Genomic DNA, 20,394 nt, shown 5'->3' with positions numbered 1-20,394 from the left:
AACTTTAATCTTGACAGAATGTTAACAATCTGATAGAAAACAAAGTATGTAAGTTCAAGTCTTTGGCGGACGTCCCGTCATCGGACCAGGTCTTGAAACATCTGGACCCTCGCAGATCCTGCCATACATGGAAGGCAGGGAGGAAGGAGGGGAAAGGTGAAATGTCAGCATAGAGCCGTGCAAGTAGAGGTCTTTTAAGGGGAAAAGGACAGGTGAAAGCAGGTGATTGGTCTGGTTGGAGGATTGACATTTCAAATAATTATGCAGATCAGTGTACAATTAGTTTTACAGCACTTTAATTACATTGTAAACAAATACAGCTTTATGTGTAATGATGAAATAAGAATAAAAAATGAAAAAAATGAAAAAAAAAATGTTACATTATCTTCCATCTTAACATATCTTCGCTGTCCAGTGAAAAACATGTATCTCCAAAATGGTGTCTTTACAAGAGAAGGCAAAAATACTCTTGTCTTTGAATGGAAGTCAATGTAAAATAAAGGTTTATTCCAAGTCATTTAGAGCATTTCTATTGGTCCATTCATGCAGAAGTATTCACACAGTGTACAGACGCAGCTACAGGGTTTCAGCCTGTTTGCTCCTTCACAGTTTTCTGAGTGGTTATTATATGTTAATATAAGTTATATTAACATGTTAATTAATGGTATATTATTGTATGGATACATTTTAATTCAGTTAAATTCAATTCATGTAAACTTTATTGTCAAATTGTGGCCGAAACACTGTACACTAAACCCTGTATCTGTATAATGACAGTACAGCTGAATTGAACTGAGCTGAATAGGGAGTGTCGTTACATACAGGGTGCTTTCTATGCTTTCTTCTGCATTATGCTGAAAATACTAAAAACTCTGTACGAGCGCTACATCACGCCTCTATTTAATGCAAGTTCCTGTTTGTGTGCTGCAAACTGTGAAGCGCAGACATGGAACTCTATTTCTGAGGTAAAAGCAAACAGAAAAAACAAGTCATGCTAGAGCACCATTGTCCTCAGAGGTGCCACCGCCATGAGAAAGTCTGGTTATGCAAACCCATCCTGCAATGCTCACTCTTGATAGCTTTGCAGTGGAAGAAAGCCAGGATTTCCTAATTCTGCGAGAATGTGGACTTCTCAACAGATTGATCTGCAACAGGGGACAGTCTATTCTTTAAACGGCCGCTCTGGAAAAAAAAAATAGACTGCTTGCTGAAGAGTGTGTTTTTGAGCTTGCTCAGAGAGCCACAAAGTACACTCTGAACCGCACAGTTGGTGCATGGGAGAGAGGAAACAGTGGGAGCGAGTGGGGAAGCGACTGGCCAACTGATTAGACCTCTGCTCATCACCCTGACAACCGGCAGCATCCATGGACCCTTTCTACCTGGACATCCACATGGGTGAGTTGCTAATGAGGCTTTGGGCCTCAGAGAGCCTCAGTGAGCATTCACTCCATTTCGTTTGGTGCTCTGATGTTACTTCGTAGGACAGTTATGGCTTTTAAGAAGGAAAAAAGCTCGAATTAGGTAACAGCTAATTGTTAAGCGGTCACTATTGTTTGTGTTTTTAAGAAGAAATGTCATTTTTTATATGCATTGAATGTCAATATATGTGCTGCTCCAGCTGTGGTGCATTTGCATTGTCTTGGAATAAAATGAGGTGTATAATTACATGGCGTTTCCCAACAGGAAACCACTGTGTAGACGCGGACGGCCAAAATAAATGCTGATATCTGCATAATTGCTATATCTCAGTGATAAATGCTCACTTCTATGCATTCCCATTTCTCAACGCAGTTGCACAAGTAGAGCTGCTTGTTAATGTAGAGCAGTGTTTATCTTCAAACTACGCAAATTACTGTAAGTAGCAGTTTAGCGTTTCATGGGAGGACAGCATGATCCTCAGTGTTACTTTAGTTGGCTGGCTCGCAGGCTGAGCTATTTGGCTCAGTTGCCATACTTAGCCCACGGATTTCATCTGTCAGGACAAAAGAGCAAGAGGGAAGAAAAAAAAGGGGGGGAGAAAATGCTAAATTAAATCTAACACATAAATTTTGGGCCTGACAGAGGTTTGGCAGGCCGTGGAGGCCTCATACCGCCGGGAAGCGCTCACGTCTTTGTCAAGAGGGGCTTTGGAGCATTGATTTTGCAACAGGGCTGGCACAGGCTGCAGGAATGTAGGCCACGGCTGTTGCAAAAGCCTGTGTGTGTGTTTCTGTAGGGTGGCTGTGGCTCCTCTCCCAAGCCTGAGCTCTTTTCTATGTATTGGATGGACATATTTACACACTATTGTCACCTCACTGTGTCTGCAGGGTTATTGTTCTGAATGGTTAGCGTTTCTGTTTCCAGTGCTGAATCCATGACTGTTCCATAAAGCATCATGTTGATTGCAGAGGCAGAAAGATTGAGTATTGTCCCTTTCAGCTGGTCTATTTCTCCTGAATGGACAGACTATGATGACACTGTGTCAGAGACACTATAGTTGTTGATGGAGGCTGAAGCCAAAGGCCTTTGATGCTTGAGGTGTGAGCATCCATCCTACATGTGTCACTGTGCCCTTGTCAATCAGACTACTAGATGTGCAGTGATGCAGAGCTTGCAGGGGGAGGGGACTCCCAGAGGCTTAGTAATGTACAGAAGTCCAATAACAGGAATCAGTGTGTCTGTGTGTGAGTGTGTGATGTAATAAATAAATAAATAAATAAATAAATAAATAAATAAAAATAATAAGTATAATAATATATATGATGGTTAGACAACTGGGTCAGAACATCTCCAAAACATCAGGTGGGTCTTGTAGGGTGTTCCTGGTCTCCAAAAAAGAACAACTGGTAAACCAGTGACGGGGTCATGTGGCTCATGGTGGCCTAACAGGACTTAAAGGATCTACTGCTACCATCTTGGTGCCACATACCACAGGTCATCTTCAGACATCTAGTAGAGTCCATGCCTCGAATGGTCAGAGCTGGTTTGGAAACACAAGGCGGACCTACACAATATACGGCAGGTGGTTTGAATGTTATGGCTGGTAGGTGTATATAAGTTTGCATATGAAGAGTTCTACGCTGAAATCTCTTCCACAGCGCACTCCTGTGCCTTTGCTCTTGCTTTCTAAAGCTTTTATCCTTCACAGGCTTTTTCGTTTCTCTTTTCGTTGTACTTCAGACACTTCTATGCAGCGCCACAAAAAAAAAAGATGAAGAATCCACCTTCAATGAGACAAAACCTCACCCTGAGGAAGAGGGAACCTCAGCCACACCCTTGGATCCTATCCGCATATTGACTATGACTTAGTAATGGAAAAAGCCTTACACCCCACCCTGCTGCAGCATAACCGCCATCATACCACCATTATTCTTCATCGGTCCTTCCCAATTTAGCACAGTTTCCACTTATTTCTTAGATTCTGTTCACGTCGTCTCACAGCCGTGTTACACAGGTTCTAGCTGTTCTGTAGAAGAAATATATATATATCTTAAATAAATCCATGTCATGGACACTAGATCCCACCAAAGAGTGGAAGAGTAAATAAACCTCTAATACTGGTTACAGAATGTTGTGAAATATCACACTTCCATGCACATTTTCTTGCATAACTTAAGCATAATTGATGTAAAATGTTAATATTATAATATAAATGAATAGAAATAGAAGTTGTCCTCCAAAATATGACAAAAATATTTCTGACCCCTGATGCAGTTCTCTGCTGTACCCTGCCATTCAGACGTTCCAAATTGGATGATTAGTCCCGTTTATAATCCGAGGTGTCCTTCTTTGGTTTAGAACAGAAGATGCTAGGCTGATGTTGCTAACAAACACTGGACGTGGACTGTTACCAATCTCATGTTGCTAAAAACATGCCCAAATCTGAATTTCTGTGCTTCATAAAATACATAATACAATGTTTAAGAACAAATTATGCAAGTAAATCTAAGTAAATCAGCATGGGTAGACTTACTCAGGTCTACATTCAGCTACAGGGGTGAAGTTTATTTATGTATAGGCTAAAGCAAGTCAGCCGTATTCTACACCACATTCATTTGTCTGCACCAAACAAATGAAGACCTGGGTGTGTTTTGAGCAGGTTGAGAGAGTTTTTGGGGGTTTTATGAAGGTTGAGATTGGTGACAGTCTAAGGCTGTGCCTGAAGCTGGAGGCAGCTGGCTTGATGCCTTGCTGCCAATGCCGTCTCAGAAGGCAGTGTAGTGATGGAGGTCGCTGTCACCAAACCACGAAGGCAACAATACGTCCTGACATCACAAAGGTATTGTCAGCTAACTGCTAGATACTGTATGAGTATTTAGCCAGGTTGTTGTTAGCCATTAGCATTTTCACCCAATAAAATCGAAAGCTGGATCACTATTCACCATTGATTTGGTTCATGACTGAGTTCCTTCCAAAAAAATGTTTTAGTGTGAATATTGTGACAGAAATATGGATTACAGCATAATCCATCTTTATTTTTCCTCATAGAGTTTTTAGTTTCACTTTCAGACAGCATTCGACCTTATATGTCAAAGGAGACATGACAACTTTGTCTCTGCCTTTGACACACCTTTCACTTTCCCCCCCTTCCCACTGCTACATCTCCAGACTCTGCTCTATTGATCGACAGAGCGTGTGACTATAATAAGCTTTGACAGCCCTCCACACACACACACACACACACACACACACACACACACACACTTGGTCTGAAGTGTGCAGAGAAGATCACACAGCCGATATATGGGCCCTGCAAAGTTCACACCAACCTCCACGCATGAGTGACTGCCCCATGCAGCCACAGAGCAGAAGCACAAGTTAACACATCGCACAGAGCACGGGGACACTGGGTGCTGCCGGTGTCGCGCAACCTTCCCTGTCTGCAGGGTCTTCTGCTCTTCCGACTCGTCGGGGTCTGTCACTAACGTCTATTGATAGTTCATTATTTCATTTACTGTACATTTAAGAAGCATCGTTTACTGACACGCAGCGACGGTATTAGTGGTATTAGGATTTAGAGCTCTAAGCGTGTGAAGATCACAGTAAACAAGAAGCAGTATGCTATGCAATAATGTGCAAGAAACTGGGATAGCATAGTGGTTAACAGCATTGGGTCTTATTCATCAATTCGAATTTTAAAAAAATGTGTTCTTCACTATGAACAGAGGATCGCTAGTTTGAATCCCAGTCAGGCTGCTAGCCAGGGACAGAGCACAACAGGCCTTGCTCTCTCCCCACATCACTCCAGTGCAATGCTGGCCCATGCATCGGTGCCGGGTACACGGTGCTTTCCTCGGTTACCAGGTGCTTTCCTCGGTTACCAGGTGCAACCGTTACACGGTTGCCAGGTGACGTTGTGTTGGCAGCAGTTCAGAAAAAGAGGCCGTGGCTGGGGAGGCCTTTACCCTCCCAGTGTCGGGAGAATTGCACGTGAACGGAGGAGAATGTGTATAGGTTGGGTAATTGGTGATCCAAATTGGGTGAAAAAATGGATAAATTAAAAAAAGACCAAACAGAAAGTCTAGGTCAGATTCCTGATGTGTTTATAAAGTGCAGAATTCCCATTGTCCTCCTAAACTCCCAAAATAAGTCAAAACTTGTGAATGTCAGAATCAGGATGTTGGAAGATCACCACCCTACCTCACCTTCAACTCCCCAAGTCATCCAATGAGTAAAAAAAAAAGTAAGGCTCTTGTCACTGAATATAACCACATCTTAGCTGCAACACTCCACATCTAGTAGAAAGCCTTCTTCCCTGGACAGTAGAGACAGCTACTCCAACAAAAGCAGGATCAGCTCTTTTTAATAGCCTTGATTTCAGAAGAAACCAGGAATGAGCAGGTGTCCATATGGTGTACAGTATGTCTTGGCCAATCAGATACATTTGATGTATAGGTAAAACTATTTGAATTTGAATCTGAATGGTTTAATATGTATATACCAGTTTTTATACACAATGCTAAATCGACAGTCACGTCTGTAAAAACCCACAAAATATTAATACTACTACAAATAAATATTACATTTATACCAAGACAGCTCAGTGTAAACTAAACTTTAATACTAAAGTATTAGTATCTTTTACATTTCTGACTATATTATATTGACAGGTATTATTGGATATTGCTGGTATCACTCTATGAACCACATTGGCACACAAGTTATTAATATTGAAATAGGAGGGGAGGAAGTGAAACACAGTAAGCTACATTAAACTACTACTGTTTGAGTTAAGCAGTGCAACCATAGCACAGGACTTTATGTTCCTGGTTTTCTATGCATGTATAAACACTCCTGACTTGGCAGTTAGAGTTGCGGAGCTCTTGCTTGGAAGCAGACTGATTTGGGCTGTGAATTGCCTTTTGAAAGTGGTGGAAACCTGTTGTTTTTGGTGTGCCGTGTCAGTGAATGGCGAGGTGAGGTAGTAAACTGGCAGTGGTGAATAAATGGAGCTGTGTTCCAGGCCGAGGCTAATGGTCTAGCAGAGTAGGCAGTGTTCATCAAGCCGTCAACAGAGAGTCTAAGAGCTGTGTCACGTCCAGTAGCCCCATTCACATCTACCTGATTTGTAATGACTCCCATATGTGGTTCATTTGATCACAATCCTTACTCCTCTCGAGCTGTGGCAGTATGTAAAGGCTATTCTATTTAAAGAGAGGACCAAATATTATTCAAGGAGAAGTAAAGAGTGGATGCCCTGAGTGCAGAGGAATGGACAGTAATAAAAAGCACTGCTTGTACAGTCGCTGCATTGCCTTTTTGGCGTCTGATAATGTCCAATTAGTGCAGCACCATCAAGTTTAACGTTGGATCTTTACTGGGAAAGGAGGAGGCGCTCACCATCCCGGTCATCTGACGGCATAATTGCTGTCAGACAATATTAAATAATGAAAAAGATCCTATCTCTGATTTTCTCTAATATCCACACTTGATGCAGTTTTAAAAGCTTGGTGGTATTGCAAAATTAATTTTCCTGTGCAGACATCTTCCTATTGATCACAGTGAAGTAAGGCCAGGCTCTGCCAAATTTAGGAGTTAATTAATTTTCAGACCAACTTTTATTTTAATATCATATCAGTAATTATTTGCACTGGGCTGAAATGGACTACATTAACCCAAGAGCAGGAAACCATTAGCAGTAGCTGAGTGAGGAAATAAGGAAGACAGCAGCTAGCTTTCCTGGTTAGAATTCAAACTCGTGTTTCCTTTTCCTTCTGCCAAAGAGGTTGAGGTCTGGTGCACAGAATCTACATCTTTCACTTTTTGTCACACATTTAACAATCAGTTCACTTCAGTTCATACATCATATTTATACCTTCTTTTTTTCTCAACCATCAAGCCATCAATCATTCACTAAAATGTGATCTGTACCTACTATGATTCAGTGATTCAGTCTCTAATATGAATTATTCAGTAATAGCTTTGTATTTAGTATATACTAAAATGTATTCACTGTGTGCTGAATTATTCTGAAATATTTCCGACTATCTATCTAACAATATTCAGTATGTACAATGAATTATTCAGTAGGAACTATGACTAATTTAGTTTGTACTAAGATTTATTCAGTATTTACTATGAATCATTCAGTAAGAACTGTGACTTATTTAGTATCTTCTAAACTTATTCAATGTGTACTATTAATTATTCAATAATAACCATGCATTTAGTATATATACATACATTTCACTGTGAATTATTTTGTGTGTACTATGAATTATTTAATAAAAACTATGACATTTAGTATCTACCTAAAATTATTCACCATCTACTATGAATTATTTAGTAATAACTAAGATGTATTGTAGTATATATTAAAATATTCTGTATATACTACGAATTATTCAGTAATAACTCAGTTATTTAAGATCTACCTAAAATATTCAGTATGTACAATGAATTATTCAGTAAGAACTGTGACATATTTAGTATCCTAACATTTTACTGTGAATTATTTTGTGTGTACTATGAATTATTTAATAAAAACTATGACATTTAGTATCTACCTAAAATTGTTCACCATCTACTATGAATTATTTAGTAATAACTAAGATGTATTGTAGTATATAATAAAATATTCTGTATATACTATGAATTATTCAGTAATAACGATGGTGTATTTAGTATATACTAAAATTATGCCGTATCTACTATGAATTATCCAGTAATAACTATGACTCATTTAGTATCTCCATAAAATTACGATGAACTGTCTACTATGAATCTAAACTGTAGTCCCACATTAAGAGTTTAAGGATGAACATGACTGTAAGTGACTAAAGCTTATCAAAACTATCAGTTTACAAATAAAGATAAAATAACTACACATAGCTCATTAAGAGGTATAGTATCTGAAATGTAATAACAGTATTTATCTACTGATATCTAGTCTATAAACATGCAAACTACACTGTATAAGTTTATTACCGTATACATTACAGCTGCTATTAAAATGTTCCAATGCCTCCACATTTCTAAACCATACTGTATATTTTTCTCAACATAGTTTCAATGGCAAAACAAGAGCCAGTCCATTTATTTATCTGATGGCGTAATTACTAAAAGAATCTGTCTGCTTTGGCTGTGTGGGCTCTCAAGAGTGATTTGTTGGTTAAGATTATGAGACGCCGTGGCCTGGTCATGTTTCATTCAATCCAAACACTGTCTGTCTGTTTTAGACAGTCAACCAACTGGACTTTGGGAAGTTTCTGTAAGGCTGTAAAAAAACTTAACCACAGAAAAACACATCCAGTGATAGTTTCTCCGCTCCAATAGAAGGGAAATGGATTGCATTCCTAAAACATCTCTGTGGGCCTTCTGGTCCAGTAGATACACATGAGAGATGAGAGAAGATGAACTTTCGTTTGTACAAATGTGTATCCAGTTTTGATCTGTTTTAGGTTTAAATGATGTAGTTTTTAAGTGTCCAAACATTCACTGCTTTGTAGTGTCGCCCAATAAGTGGTTACTCACTTCACATTCCAAAATCCTGAACAAATGCTTCAGATTAGAAACTTTTTGGCACAAAACAAAGGAATTATCTTTCATCTGCTCACAAGGGCGTGGGTCTGGATTTATGCATATAGCAGAAAAATACTGAAGAATCATTTGCAGAATTGCTCAGACATTGCAAAACTGAATAAAACATTGTGAAATCAAGCTTGAAGTTTAGGTCATATATCACAGGTCACATATTGTTGGAATGAGAGGTTTTGCAATCACGCAGTGCAGTGAATTACTGACATATAATTATTTTAAACCTAGTAAAACAATATATATATATATATATATATATATATATATATATATATAACTATGTATTTAGTATATACTAACATTTCACTGTGAATTATTTTGTGTGTACTATGAATTATTTAATAAAAACTATGACATTTAGTATCTACCTGAAATTATTCACCATCTACTATGAATTATTTAGTAATAACTATAATGTATGTAGTATATACTAAGATATTCTGTATATATTATGAATATGAGTTATTTAGTATTTAACAAAAATATTCAGTGTGTGCTTTTGAATTATTCAGTATTAAATATGACTTTTTTAGTATATCAAAAATATATTTATATAAAATATATTTTATATAAATATATAAAATATACATATTTCGGAGATTTTTGCAAGAATATTAAAATATATCATAAAAGATTATTCTAAGAATAAAATAACTCATTATACTCATTATTGTAAACTCATTCCTATATGGTTTTGTATTAGTTTTAAACCAATTTATTTAGTGATTTTGTCTGTTATGGCAATTTATGGCAATGTCTGTTATGGAAATAAAAAAAACCTATTAGAATTAAAATACTGGCAATTAGCAGACACTCTTATCTAAAAATTCCTAATCATTCACCCAGAATATACAAAGCTAGTGTCAAAAACCCCTGAATGCAAGATACTTTGAGCTCTGACCCTGCCAGAAATGAGCAATACACAGTGCCTCAATTCCTAAAACCTGAATGTACAGATTTCTAAACTATGCCAAAGCTGTGGAGAAGAACAAGGCACGTGCAATAATAAGAATAAGAAATAAATAAATAAAAAGAATAATTTCTTTTTAATTATGGTATCTGGCTCCCAAGAATGTAAATGTACAAAGAATGTTGCGAAAATCTTCCCAAAGTCTGCTGCATATTACCAGTATTTCACCAGTATTCCCCATTCAATGCTCTAATGTGGAATGGGTAATCCTAAAAGTGGGTCAGGTTTACATCAACATACCCTTGACCAATCATGAGGCTAGCATGGCCCCGTCCTGAGTATGAGCAACTAGAGAACTACAGCTAAAGCTAAACCTGGCGAGCTAAAGCTCGAGCCACGCCTGGGTGGGCGGCTGTCCCACGTGCCCCTTCTCCCCTCGCATTCAGCGCCTGTCCCCTCTTCACTTTAGGGGCTGGACGCCAGGAGGCAAATGAGGCCCCGATACAACACTGTGGGAACAAATGCAAGAAAAATTCTTAAGAATAGGAATATCCCGATCAGATCCAGTGGGTCAGTTTCAGGGCCGAAACAGGGCATATTTTAATGGATCAGGTACTGGCTATTTTAATCTGTTTTAATGAAGTCCAGTTCTGAGGCAGTTGTTTTAATTACAGTGTTAAAAGCGCCATCTGGTGTCCTCAAGGTGACATTAACGGACATTATTCCCAGCCGGCAGCAGTGCGGACATTCTCGGAAGGTAAATAAAATTGTAGAGTCTGCAGAGTGGAACATGAAAACAAACCATAATATCTGACCCTTTTTACCAGCGGGAGAACCGGAGAACCACTCGCCTTTCTCTGTTTTTAAACCAGCACTGAAGAGTCTATTCAGAACCGAGTGGAGGCTAACGCTAACGCTAACACACACACTATACAAAACCCCAATCACACACACAGCACATTCACCCACTATAAACCAGCTATTCACACCAGTAGACCAAAAACAACATATACCAGTCCAGAGTGTGTCCCACAACACACACACACACAGGAAGTGATTAGACTGCAGTTTTGTAAAGGTGCTGGGAGCTGATTGGTCAGGGAGGAGAGTCATTGACTGGATTATAAGATATTAAACACTATAAAACAGTCATTTTAAGAAAAGTCTCGACTAAACTAAATCAGTCAGTCCAGAGAGTCTGATTATAAAAACTGATACTGAAAATAAAGAGATTTTACTAAACCCGATTAATCAGCAGCTCGTCTGATCTAACCTGTGGGGCTGGATTATTATTTATACACACACAGAGATCAGATCAGTATCAGATAAAACTAAGCATTAAGATACTTGGCCCGGATCAGGGGGCAGACCAACCTGATTGGCACATCCCTATTTAGGAAGATAAAGTATTGGTGAATGAGGCCCATTCTGACAGCATTCCCATGAAGTAAAATGTTAGATGAGTGTGTTTGTGTGAATGCTCAGTAAAAGCAACCGAAACTAGCAGCAAAAACACATTCACACAAAAACGATTCATATTCTTTAATAATACATTAGATAAATTGGTGTACATCTGATCTCTCATGTGCAATTTTATGTTTAAAGAGAAGGAAATTTGGAAATTTGCTTCATTTGACATTCCAAACATGCATGTAATCTCATTAACGATATGCAAGGTATCCCTACAGTCTGTGTTTCTATTTCTTCTTAAAATATTTTGGAAGCTTCTGGTGGTGGTTCCCAGCTGGCCATTTAAGAGGAGTTTGGTTTGCTAATGTGTCTTCAGCACCGCTCTGATGCAACGATAGGGAAAGACATTTCTGTTTTCTATCACTTCCCCCATAATGATCACACACTGGCTGGCTCCACAGCCTGCTAAAAAGCTGGTAAGCCCTGTTAATGTGAAACACAGGCTGCGATCAGGGCCTTGGGTTGAGCCCATGGGAAGCTGCGGCGAGGCCTGTGAGGACACTGAATAAGCACATCCACGCATTTGGCCTAACGCAACTCATGATAAATCAGAAGCACACTTATCACTTCATCAGCCTGTGTGATTTGGGGATAAACCACTGAATTTGAGTCTAAACGGAGGCGAGGATGTGTGGAGGAGGCGCGGGGTGTTGTCTTAACCATGTAAACTTTTGGCTTTAAAGCTTCTGAGAGATAAGGTCAATTAAATGGGCTGAAATAGAACAGCTGCTGTACAATGATCAGCCATAACATTAGCACCACCTGCCTAATATTGAGGCCCCACCACCAAAACCCCCCCCCTTGTGCCGCCACAACAGATCTGACCATACGAGACAAGGACTCCACAAGACCTCGGCAAGTGTCCTGTGGTATCTGGTACCAAGTTTATAGGCCTATAAGTTGTAAGGTTGGGCCTCCATGGATCATATCAATGAGCCTTAGGTGCCCATGACCCTGTCGCTAGTTCACCGTTTGTCCTTTCTTGGACCACTTTAGTAGGTAGATGCTGACCACTACCTGCTTGATGTTTTGGACAGATTCTGATCCAGTCCTTCAGACATCACAGTTTGGTTCTTGTCAAAGTGGCTCAGATTCTTAGGCTTGCCCCTTTTTCCTGCTTTTAACACCTTCATCACCTTCAAGAACTGACTGTTCACCTACTGGCTAACATATCCACCCCTTGACAGATAGTAGATGAAGACTCCTTGACAGTGTAGATGAACATAATCAATGTTTTTTTACTTGTCAGTGGTACTAATGTTATGACGTTAGTTTTCTGTGTTGAACAGTGTGGTTAATTTGTATAATGATTGGCAGACTTTGGTGTCACTCAAGCTGATTGGTTCAGAAGCATTCTAACTGTGCTGTTACGAGCACCTTAAGAGGATCCCAGCACTGGTTCAAACTGAAGAACTATACTTTTAACAGTACACTGTGTGGTTTGAGACACAGGTGTAAATTTAATAAGTAATGAAATTAACATAATCGGTTACATCGCCTACTGTTTTGGCCGCTGTCTGATGATTCCCCCCGATGATTGGGGGATTATGAACTGTTCGTCAGCTATTCTGATTAAAGAGCGTAGCCTGATGATGTTTTAGCAGTGGGGTGACAGATTGGGAATGGGGACTATTCTTTAACTGTTATTTATCACTGAATGTTGATTAATAAGCAGATCAAAGTAGTGTGTATTGTAAAAATAATAGTAATAATACATACTTTAATTAATTAATTAATTTGTTTATTTATTTTAAAAGACCAATACAACATATTTTTCCAGTTTCCATAAAGTTTCCAACTGGATGTCAGCCCAACATGCCCAATTTGTTTAATTTATTAATATTATATTATTATTTTATTAAAATACTTTTTTATTACAAATTATTCACTGTTTTCATTGATTTTGCAATTGTTTTAGAATGTGTATTAACAAACAAATCAAACACAAAAAGTTTTGGCACTTTATTTCAAAATCAAACAATATACAATATAATAATACACGTGAGGTTCATGCTATAACATAAATAAATATTCTAAAAATTTCTAGACAAAGACAAATCAAGTATACAGTAGGATAACTGTGTAATCCACATAGAAGAAAGTCTTAAATGTTCTGTTTTTATTGTTTAATTTAATTTATTAATCATAAGTTTAATTTATTAATATGTTATTGTTTTATGCTCCATTATTTTTTATTGTTTTTGCTATTAAACTTATAAAAATTATAACTATTTTTTCCATTCCCGTTCTCTCCTAAATCTAAAGAAAACGAATGATGTGATAAACATTAATGATACCATATTTGTTTATATCGCCCCCTCTTAGCTGAAGCTCCCAAACCCCTAGAGTGTGCTAAGCAGAGCGTACCTCAGGCCGCACACACACACCAAACATTCAGAGACCCTTGATATGGCTGGAGGTGAAGCAGCCGGGCTTGGCTGGGAAGGGTAAATCGATCCTAACTGCCTAAGATCAATAGCAATAATGGTGACACTCTTGTTTGGCCCTGACCTAACAGAGACAAATGAGCAAAGACAGGGGACTCTCCACATGGACACTGGACACGTGTCTCCTGCTGGCAGGACCAGGCCTCACACCTGCTGTGTTCAATAAAACATCTACAAGCTTCTATTCAGTCTATTCCGAGTTTTTATTGGTTAATAACCACTTTGGTTTGTTTTCCGTTCTCTTCCATATGATCGCTGTGAGCTTTTGTGTGTCCAGGTGTATTCTCATGTCTAAGTCAGACAGGATCTGGGATGAGGGGTAAGGAATAAGGGATGGGTGGATCATTACTGGCTGATGTTTCCTCTTGAGAGTCGAATTCACCAGCACACCCTGATGATTAGCAACTGCTTTGGATTTGTGTGAATTTATCTTTTTGTAGAGTAAGATGTCTTTTCTGCTCATTGGGTGAAGAGTGAGGGAAGTCAGGTGATGTCATACCCCAGACCAGATCACCAGATTTAAACTCTATTAGGAGAGCCGGTGGAACTGCTTTGGAGAGTGTGCAGGGAGGAAGGACAGCAGTAAAGAATATGTGAGACTATTTCAAGAAAATGCTGTGAAAATGACAAAGCTGTGTGAAACCAGGCCAGAGAAGAGGTGATACACACCGAAACTGTCTGTTTGCTTTTTAGTGTAATTTTGTTGGTGTCAAATGTACAACATTTGTGCAGTAATTTGCAACAACATGGCTTTCTCACGCTCTCTTCCTTCACTCCTCATATAAACGAACTGTCAGACAGGACTGAAGCATGCCTTTTAATAGTAATAGTGATCTAGTAGTAATTACTTATTTAACTTCAGCAGAAACGAATGTTAAAGCCTTGTACCTCTATAGCAGTAACCGTATAGGACAATTAAAAAAATCTTAATGTACATTAATTTGTACTGTATATTAATATGATATTTTATTTTTATACTTCTATTCACACCCATCAGGTGTCTTTTGTAAACCGTAATGTAAACATTTCAGATTATTTATTAAACTCACCTTTACACCTGTGTAAAGTGACGTGACAATAAGTGTGATTTTATTTGATTTGATTTAAATGATTTTATTTTATTTTATTTTATTTAAAATCATGGATGATTTGGACGATGTCCTTGTGGGGGTCAATCCACACCAACCCACATAGCACATGTTATAGAATTTATGGAAATTTATGGAAATAAATTTTTAGGTTTGTCCCATCAGATTCTACAGATTCTGCATTTACTATGCTTTTAATATACGTGTATCAAATAACTGAACTGACCTTAACCCTAATATCACATAATATAATATAAAATAATATAACCAAAAACATAGAGTATAAGAATACAAACAATTATACAAGAATAATACATCTTACTTTCAATTAATTAGCTAATATTAATATATTCCCCAAAATTGTTTCAAACTTGTATTTATTGATGATTTTTTTTATTTATGTAAATATTTCAGCTCAGTTTGGTCATTATTTTAGCCGCTAATTTTAATAAGAACAATATTTTAAATAGAAAAATAATAATAAATAAATAAACTACTACTAATAATACATCATGTATTTAACAATATTGTTCTTATTAAACTTCGCTGCTAAAAGAATGACCAAACAGATCTGAAATATTTACACAAATCAATAATTGATTTTGAGGATAGTGATGATATAAACCCTAAAGCCCAGCCCCTCAATTCCACATCCTCAAAGTACATGAGTTGCATATTGCTTGATTACAGTTACTGAATACTGAATTTATAATAGCTCAAATAACTGAATACTTTACTGAATCATAGATATTAACATAAAAACTACAAAAAACTAAAAGATCTGGGGTTTAAGGGGTGACCTGTGTGACAGAGTGTTCCTGCGCCTTCTGTCACTTGATACAGGCTCATTCTTTTCTTTTTACATCTATTTTCATCCCCATGCTTGGAGAAAAGGTGCGCTGGAGAGTGACGCAGGTGAATCAGTGATTGTGGTTCTCCTTGGCGTGATTAGTCATCACCCCTAATTAATCAAACAGCCAGATCAGATCCTGGAGGAGCTTCATTCAGTTAAAGCTCGGAAGCCAATGTTTGAGAAGTGAGAGCTGTGAGAGCAGAGAGCCTGAACACTGGGCACAGCGGCAAATGACTGGCACAGACACGATACGGTGATACTGATACTGTCTTCAGTCACTGCAGATTAAGGGCTGTGTGTTGGCAAGAAGTATCACGATACAGGCGTTCCGATATACTGCGATGTATTGTGAATTAAATTTTAGAAAAACTCATGGTATAAAAAAACGTTGTTTGCATAAAATAGTCAAATAACAGCTGACTTTTTATCCAATCAGGGGTGAGTTTCCCAAAAGCATTAAATCTCAACAAATGAGAGTTTCCCCAAAGTTACTGAATGAAGGCAAAGAACATCTTTATTGACTCCTCCCCCAAAACAGAGCTGGCCAGCCATCACACGCTATATCTTTATTATTACACTCCAGAAGTAGTTATGTTCCCAGATATGGTAAAATACTCATATACACATACAACCACAGGAATCAAAATACCACAGAAATTAAAAAATAATATAATAATATGTAATAATACATATAATAATATATATAATAATCATTATGAACACTGTGGACACCCCTTCTAAAGAACACATTCTGCCACTTTTAAGTTGCTCCCATTGCTGACACAGATGTGCAAATGCACACACACACACACACACAGCCTGTCTAGCCCCTGTGCCTGGCCCAAGTCTGTTTTTCATTAGAGAGCCTAATCCGTATTCAGAGGCAATGACTGACCTCAAAAGCTCAAGTAGGCCTCTGTACTTTATGTACTTAAACAACGAAATGAGCCACAGCAGACTTCTGGGGCCTGCTATACATTCACTGTCTGTTCATTATAAGATGATTTAGAGTGGCTGGGGCGAAATCGGACCATAAAGGACCGTTTGAAGGAAGACTGGTAGCCACCTTTATTGCTGGCATGGAGATGGGGCAAGTCCTTTTATGTTTTATGCTCTTCAGAACTGAGAAGCAGGCTTTATGCTAATGCTGAAAGACCACATCACTCTCGCACGCCTCTGATTTCCTGAGCGCTGTTGCGTTTTCACTGCCGTTCATGGTGATGGCTCTGTGGTTTCATGCACTTTACAACACTTCTCAGTATACGTTAAGATGGCCAGATGGAAAAAAAAGCAAAAAAAGGAAATTAATTTGCGGCCACAGAACTTGGTTTTGCACCTTAGACCACTTTGGATGTTCGAGTGCAATGGTTGTTTCTAAAGTACATTAATAAGTACATTACTTTTATTGTATTAATAATGAGCATTGATAGAAAGCTCTGGCTTCAGTCACACCTGAAGCCATTGCAATGTTTTTGAGACATTCACACATATGACCATATGTTTGTAAATATTTTGGACTGTTGTTTGCTTAGCAACAATAGCCTGCACTGTAAAAACATGACTGTACATTGTACAGTGCAAATCTGTCAAACCATGACAGTATAAGACTGTTGAATACAGTTTCTATGACAATGTAATGCCATAAATACCTATATATTAATACATATATAAGCCAATCATTAGCATTTTTACATCTGTAAAAAAGTGTTGTAATGTTCAACTGTATTATTATTATTATTATTATTATTATTATTATTATTATATATATTGTTATTTTTGTAGATTGTAGAACATTTTTGGCTGTTCTGCATTTGTGGAAAATACATACATACACTGATTTCTTACTAGTTGTTTCTCAACATGTATATGGAACTGAGTCGGCTGTGCTGTTTCAGTATTTTACAGTGGGTTTGAGTGTGCAACATTTTAGTAAAGTAAAGCTCCTTTCCCATTGGCTGCTGGCATCATATATTTTCATATTGCATATTGTGTCCCCACTCCCTGACTGATAGAAACACAGAGGCCAGACAGCCAACCATTATATCAAATATAAATGTCCACCCAAGAGAAGGTAGTCTGGGGGGGATGTCTACACGCTGATGTGAGTGAATCACATCAGCATGTAGACATCCCCCCCAGGCTACCTTCTCTTTTATGCTACTGAGTGTTACTTTATGCTGGTTTACAGCAGGACTGTACTGTCAGTTGTTTGGCAGAATTTGATGGTTTTAGTGTATTTGTTATTATTTACACTAATGTTTAACTAATGTGATGTAAACAAAACAATTGTTAAATATAAATTGTACAGTTACTGTAATGTCCAGTAAAATTCTGGCAACCACAGCTGCCGGTATTTTACCATAAATTTTGTTTACAGTGTCTTTGTTAATGAACTACAATGTTTAGCAGATATTGCCAGTTCATTTAATTATTTATCAAATATTGTTGATTTGTAAGATATTGTGTTGTATTACTATTTTGTAAAAGCAGTAAACCACAAGGGCATACGTTACACAAATTCCCATGGATAATAACAAGCTATTAACAATGCTAAATCAATTACTATAACACTATAACATGCAGCTCACTGCGTAAAGGTGTCCAAGAACGCTTTTACTGAGCTTTTTAAATTGTTTATTGATGTATAAATAGTATGTATTAGACTATTAGCAGCAAAAAAATGCTTAGATGTGGTTTTTACAAGCCTATTTACCACCCTGTTATTTTGCCTCAGAATGTAACACTCTTTTTCTTTTACGGAGGGCTTATAAGGATGAACTCATCTTTTTATTGGCTGGTTTACAGCACTGACGAAGCTCGCAGAAGCTGCATATTACAGCATGGTTTTGACACCATGACAAAACCACTGTAATTATCCCTGAGTCTTACCAGATAGTGTCCACATGTACATTAAATATGCCAGTGTTTCTCTTCTAAAGTGAGTTTAGCACCAGTTTGGTTCAGCTGAGGTGGCACCATGCTGCCTAATGCCAGGCGTGGACTAGAGGGGTATAAAGCCCCCCAGCACTGAGCTGTGGAGCAGTGGAAGAACTGTGTTCTCTGGAATGATGAATGGTGCTCCATCTGATACTTTTGGGATGAGTTGGGGAGTTGGAGATGAGCAAATCCTCACAGTAGAGGCAGTTACTCCAACAAAAGCAGGATCAACTCTTTGATTTCAGAAGAAACAATGAATGAACAGGTGTCCCAATACTTTTGTCCATATAGTGTATGCTGTATTGTCATTAAAACAAATTTCCATAAGCAGTGTAATCATCACTATGCCAGTGCTGTCTGAATAGGCTAGTAGACTAGCTTACCCCCCACCCCCTGTCCTCGTAGCCGTGCCCCAGTGGCAGTGGAAAAGGCAGGACATTCGAGAAGGCCTTATAGAGTTCCGCCTCAGCTCTCTCAGGTGAGGCACGCTGGATCTGTTTACTGCACGGGCAGCTGCCACGGGGAAATGATCCGCAGCTTTAAAGTTCAGCTCCACGTTAGACTATGGTTACATGGAGAGGTGTTGGATTTTTTTCACTTTCTTTTTTTTTGTTGTTGTTGAGGTGGGGGGCAGTAAACCCCCAGCTGAGGGTTCAGAGAGAGGTCCCGCAGCTGTGTTTCTCTGGGGTGGTGAGGAGGGGCTTCTGGGAAAGCAGATGGGATGTAGTAGACATGTAGTGGCGGGCAGCAGCACTCTTTGGTTAGCTCGTGTGTTCTCTCCATCTTGAGTTTTTCTTGTTTCGCCCTTAATCCTTGCCGACAACAAGCCGGCCCAACTTTTCTTCCCCCTAGAGTCATGTGGACGGAGATGGTGTTCCTGCTCTTGGCTTTCTTCTCTAAATTAAGAGCCACGTTCTGGTGCAATCCGATAGATCTGTGGCGTCCTGATGTAGCTTGACGTTTTAATGCTACCCGTGTCCAACTGCGTAATGCGGTATAGAGTGTGTGAAGGGTGTGTGATTTCATGAAAGTGCCTCTGCGGTCTGCAGGATAGTGCTCCACCAAATGTGTAGTTCAATGTGAAAACTTCACCAAAGAAGAAAAACAAGTTTCAGAGGGGAAGAGTGAGTTTTAGCGAGTGTAAGAGCTTCCCTTACAGGGCGTTCAGAGCGAAATCTAAAAAGCCAGGCATCAAGTTATAGCAGTGAAAGTAAACCTGCCTGGTGTCCTTGAAAAAGAAGCTTGCGTGCTCTGTTGAGGGATCTGTCTTGCAGTTAAAGAAGTCTCCTGGGCTGCTGATGTCTTCTCTTTCTGGAGAAGTTTTCTTGCTACCTGAGAGGAGCAAGTAGAGAGCTCAGACTTAGAGATAAGAGCTGTTACCTCACCGTCTGTTTCTATCTTAGGTGGGCAAAATAACGAAAACACCACACTAAGAACGCAGAGGGAGGGATTTTCCAAGCAGCTACAGAGGTCACGCATATTAAACTGAAGTAAACTGGTAATTAGCATTGATAACTATAAAACACGTGGCAACTACCAAAATAACTAAGATGCCGCCGGATACTCAGTGCCAGTATTGCAGGCACAGCGGTGTCAAAAGCCACAGAATTCAGTGTCAAGGGTAAGTGTCAATAGTCATGACAGATGCAGATAAACTGCATCAGCAAGTCTAAA

At 38.7% G+C, this 20,394-nt stretch overlaps 1 protein-coding gene across 4 annotated transcripts in view; it reads left to right on the top strand.

The window, feature by feature from the left end:
• The first annotated feature begins 1,319 nt into the window (after positions 1 to 1,319).
• The window catches only part of rxraa (retinoid X receptor, alpha a), a 243,853-nt gene continuing 224,778 nt past the window's right edge, over positions 1,320 to 20,394 (top strand). For all 4 annotated transcript variants that reach the window (XM_072661436.1, XM_072661434.1, XM_072661435.1 and 1 more), the window contains exon 1: positions 1,320 to 1,395. In XM_072661436.1, the coding sequence (XP_072517537.1) occupies positions 1,365 to 1,395 (31 nt within the window). In that variant the 5' untranslated portion in view covers positions 1,320 to 1,364. The remainder of the gene's footprint in view (positions 1,396 to 20,394) is intronic.

This window comes from Salminus brasiliensis, chromosome 18, assembly GCF_030463535.1.
Source record: "Salminus brasiliensis chromosome 18, fSalBra1.hap2, whole genome shotgun sequence".
NCBI lineage: Eukaryota > Metazoa > Chordata > Actinopteri > Characiformes > Bryconidae > Salminus > Salminus brasiliensis.
Note: the sequence above shows the minus strand (reverse complement) of the source record. Positions and strands in the feature narration are given on the sequence as shown.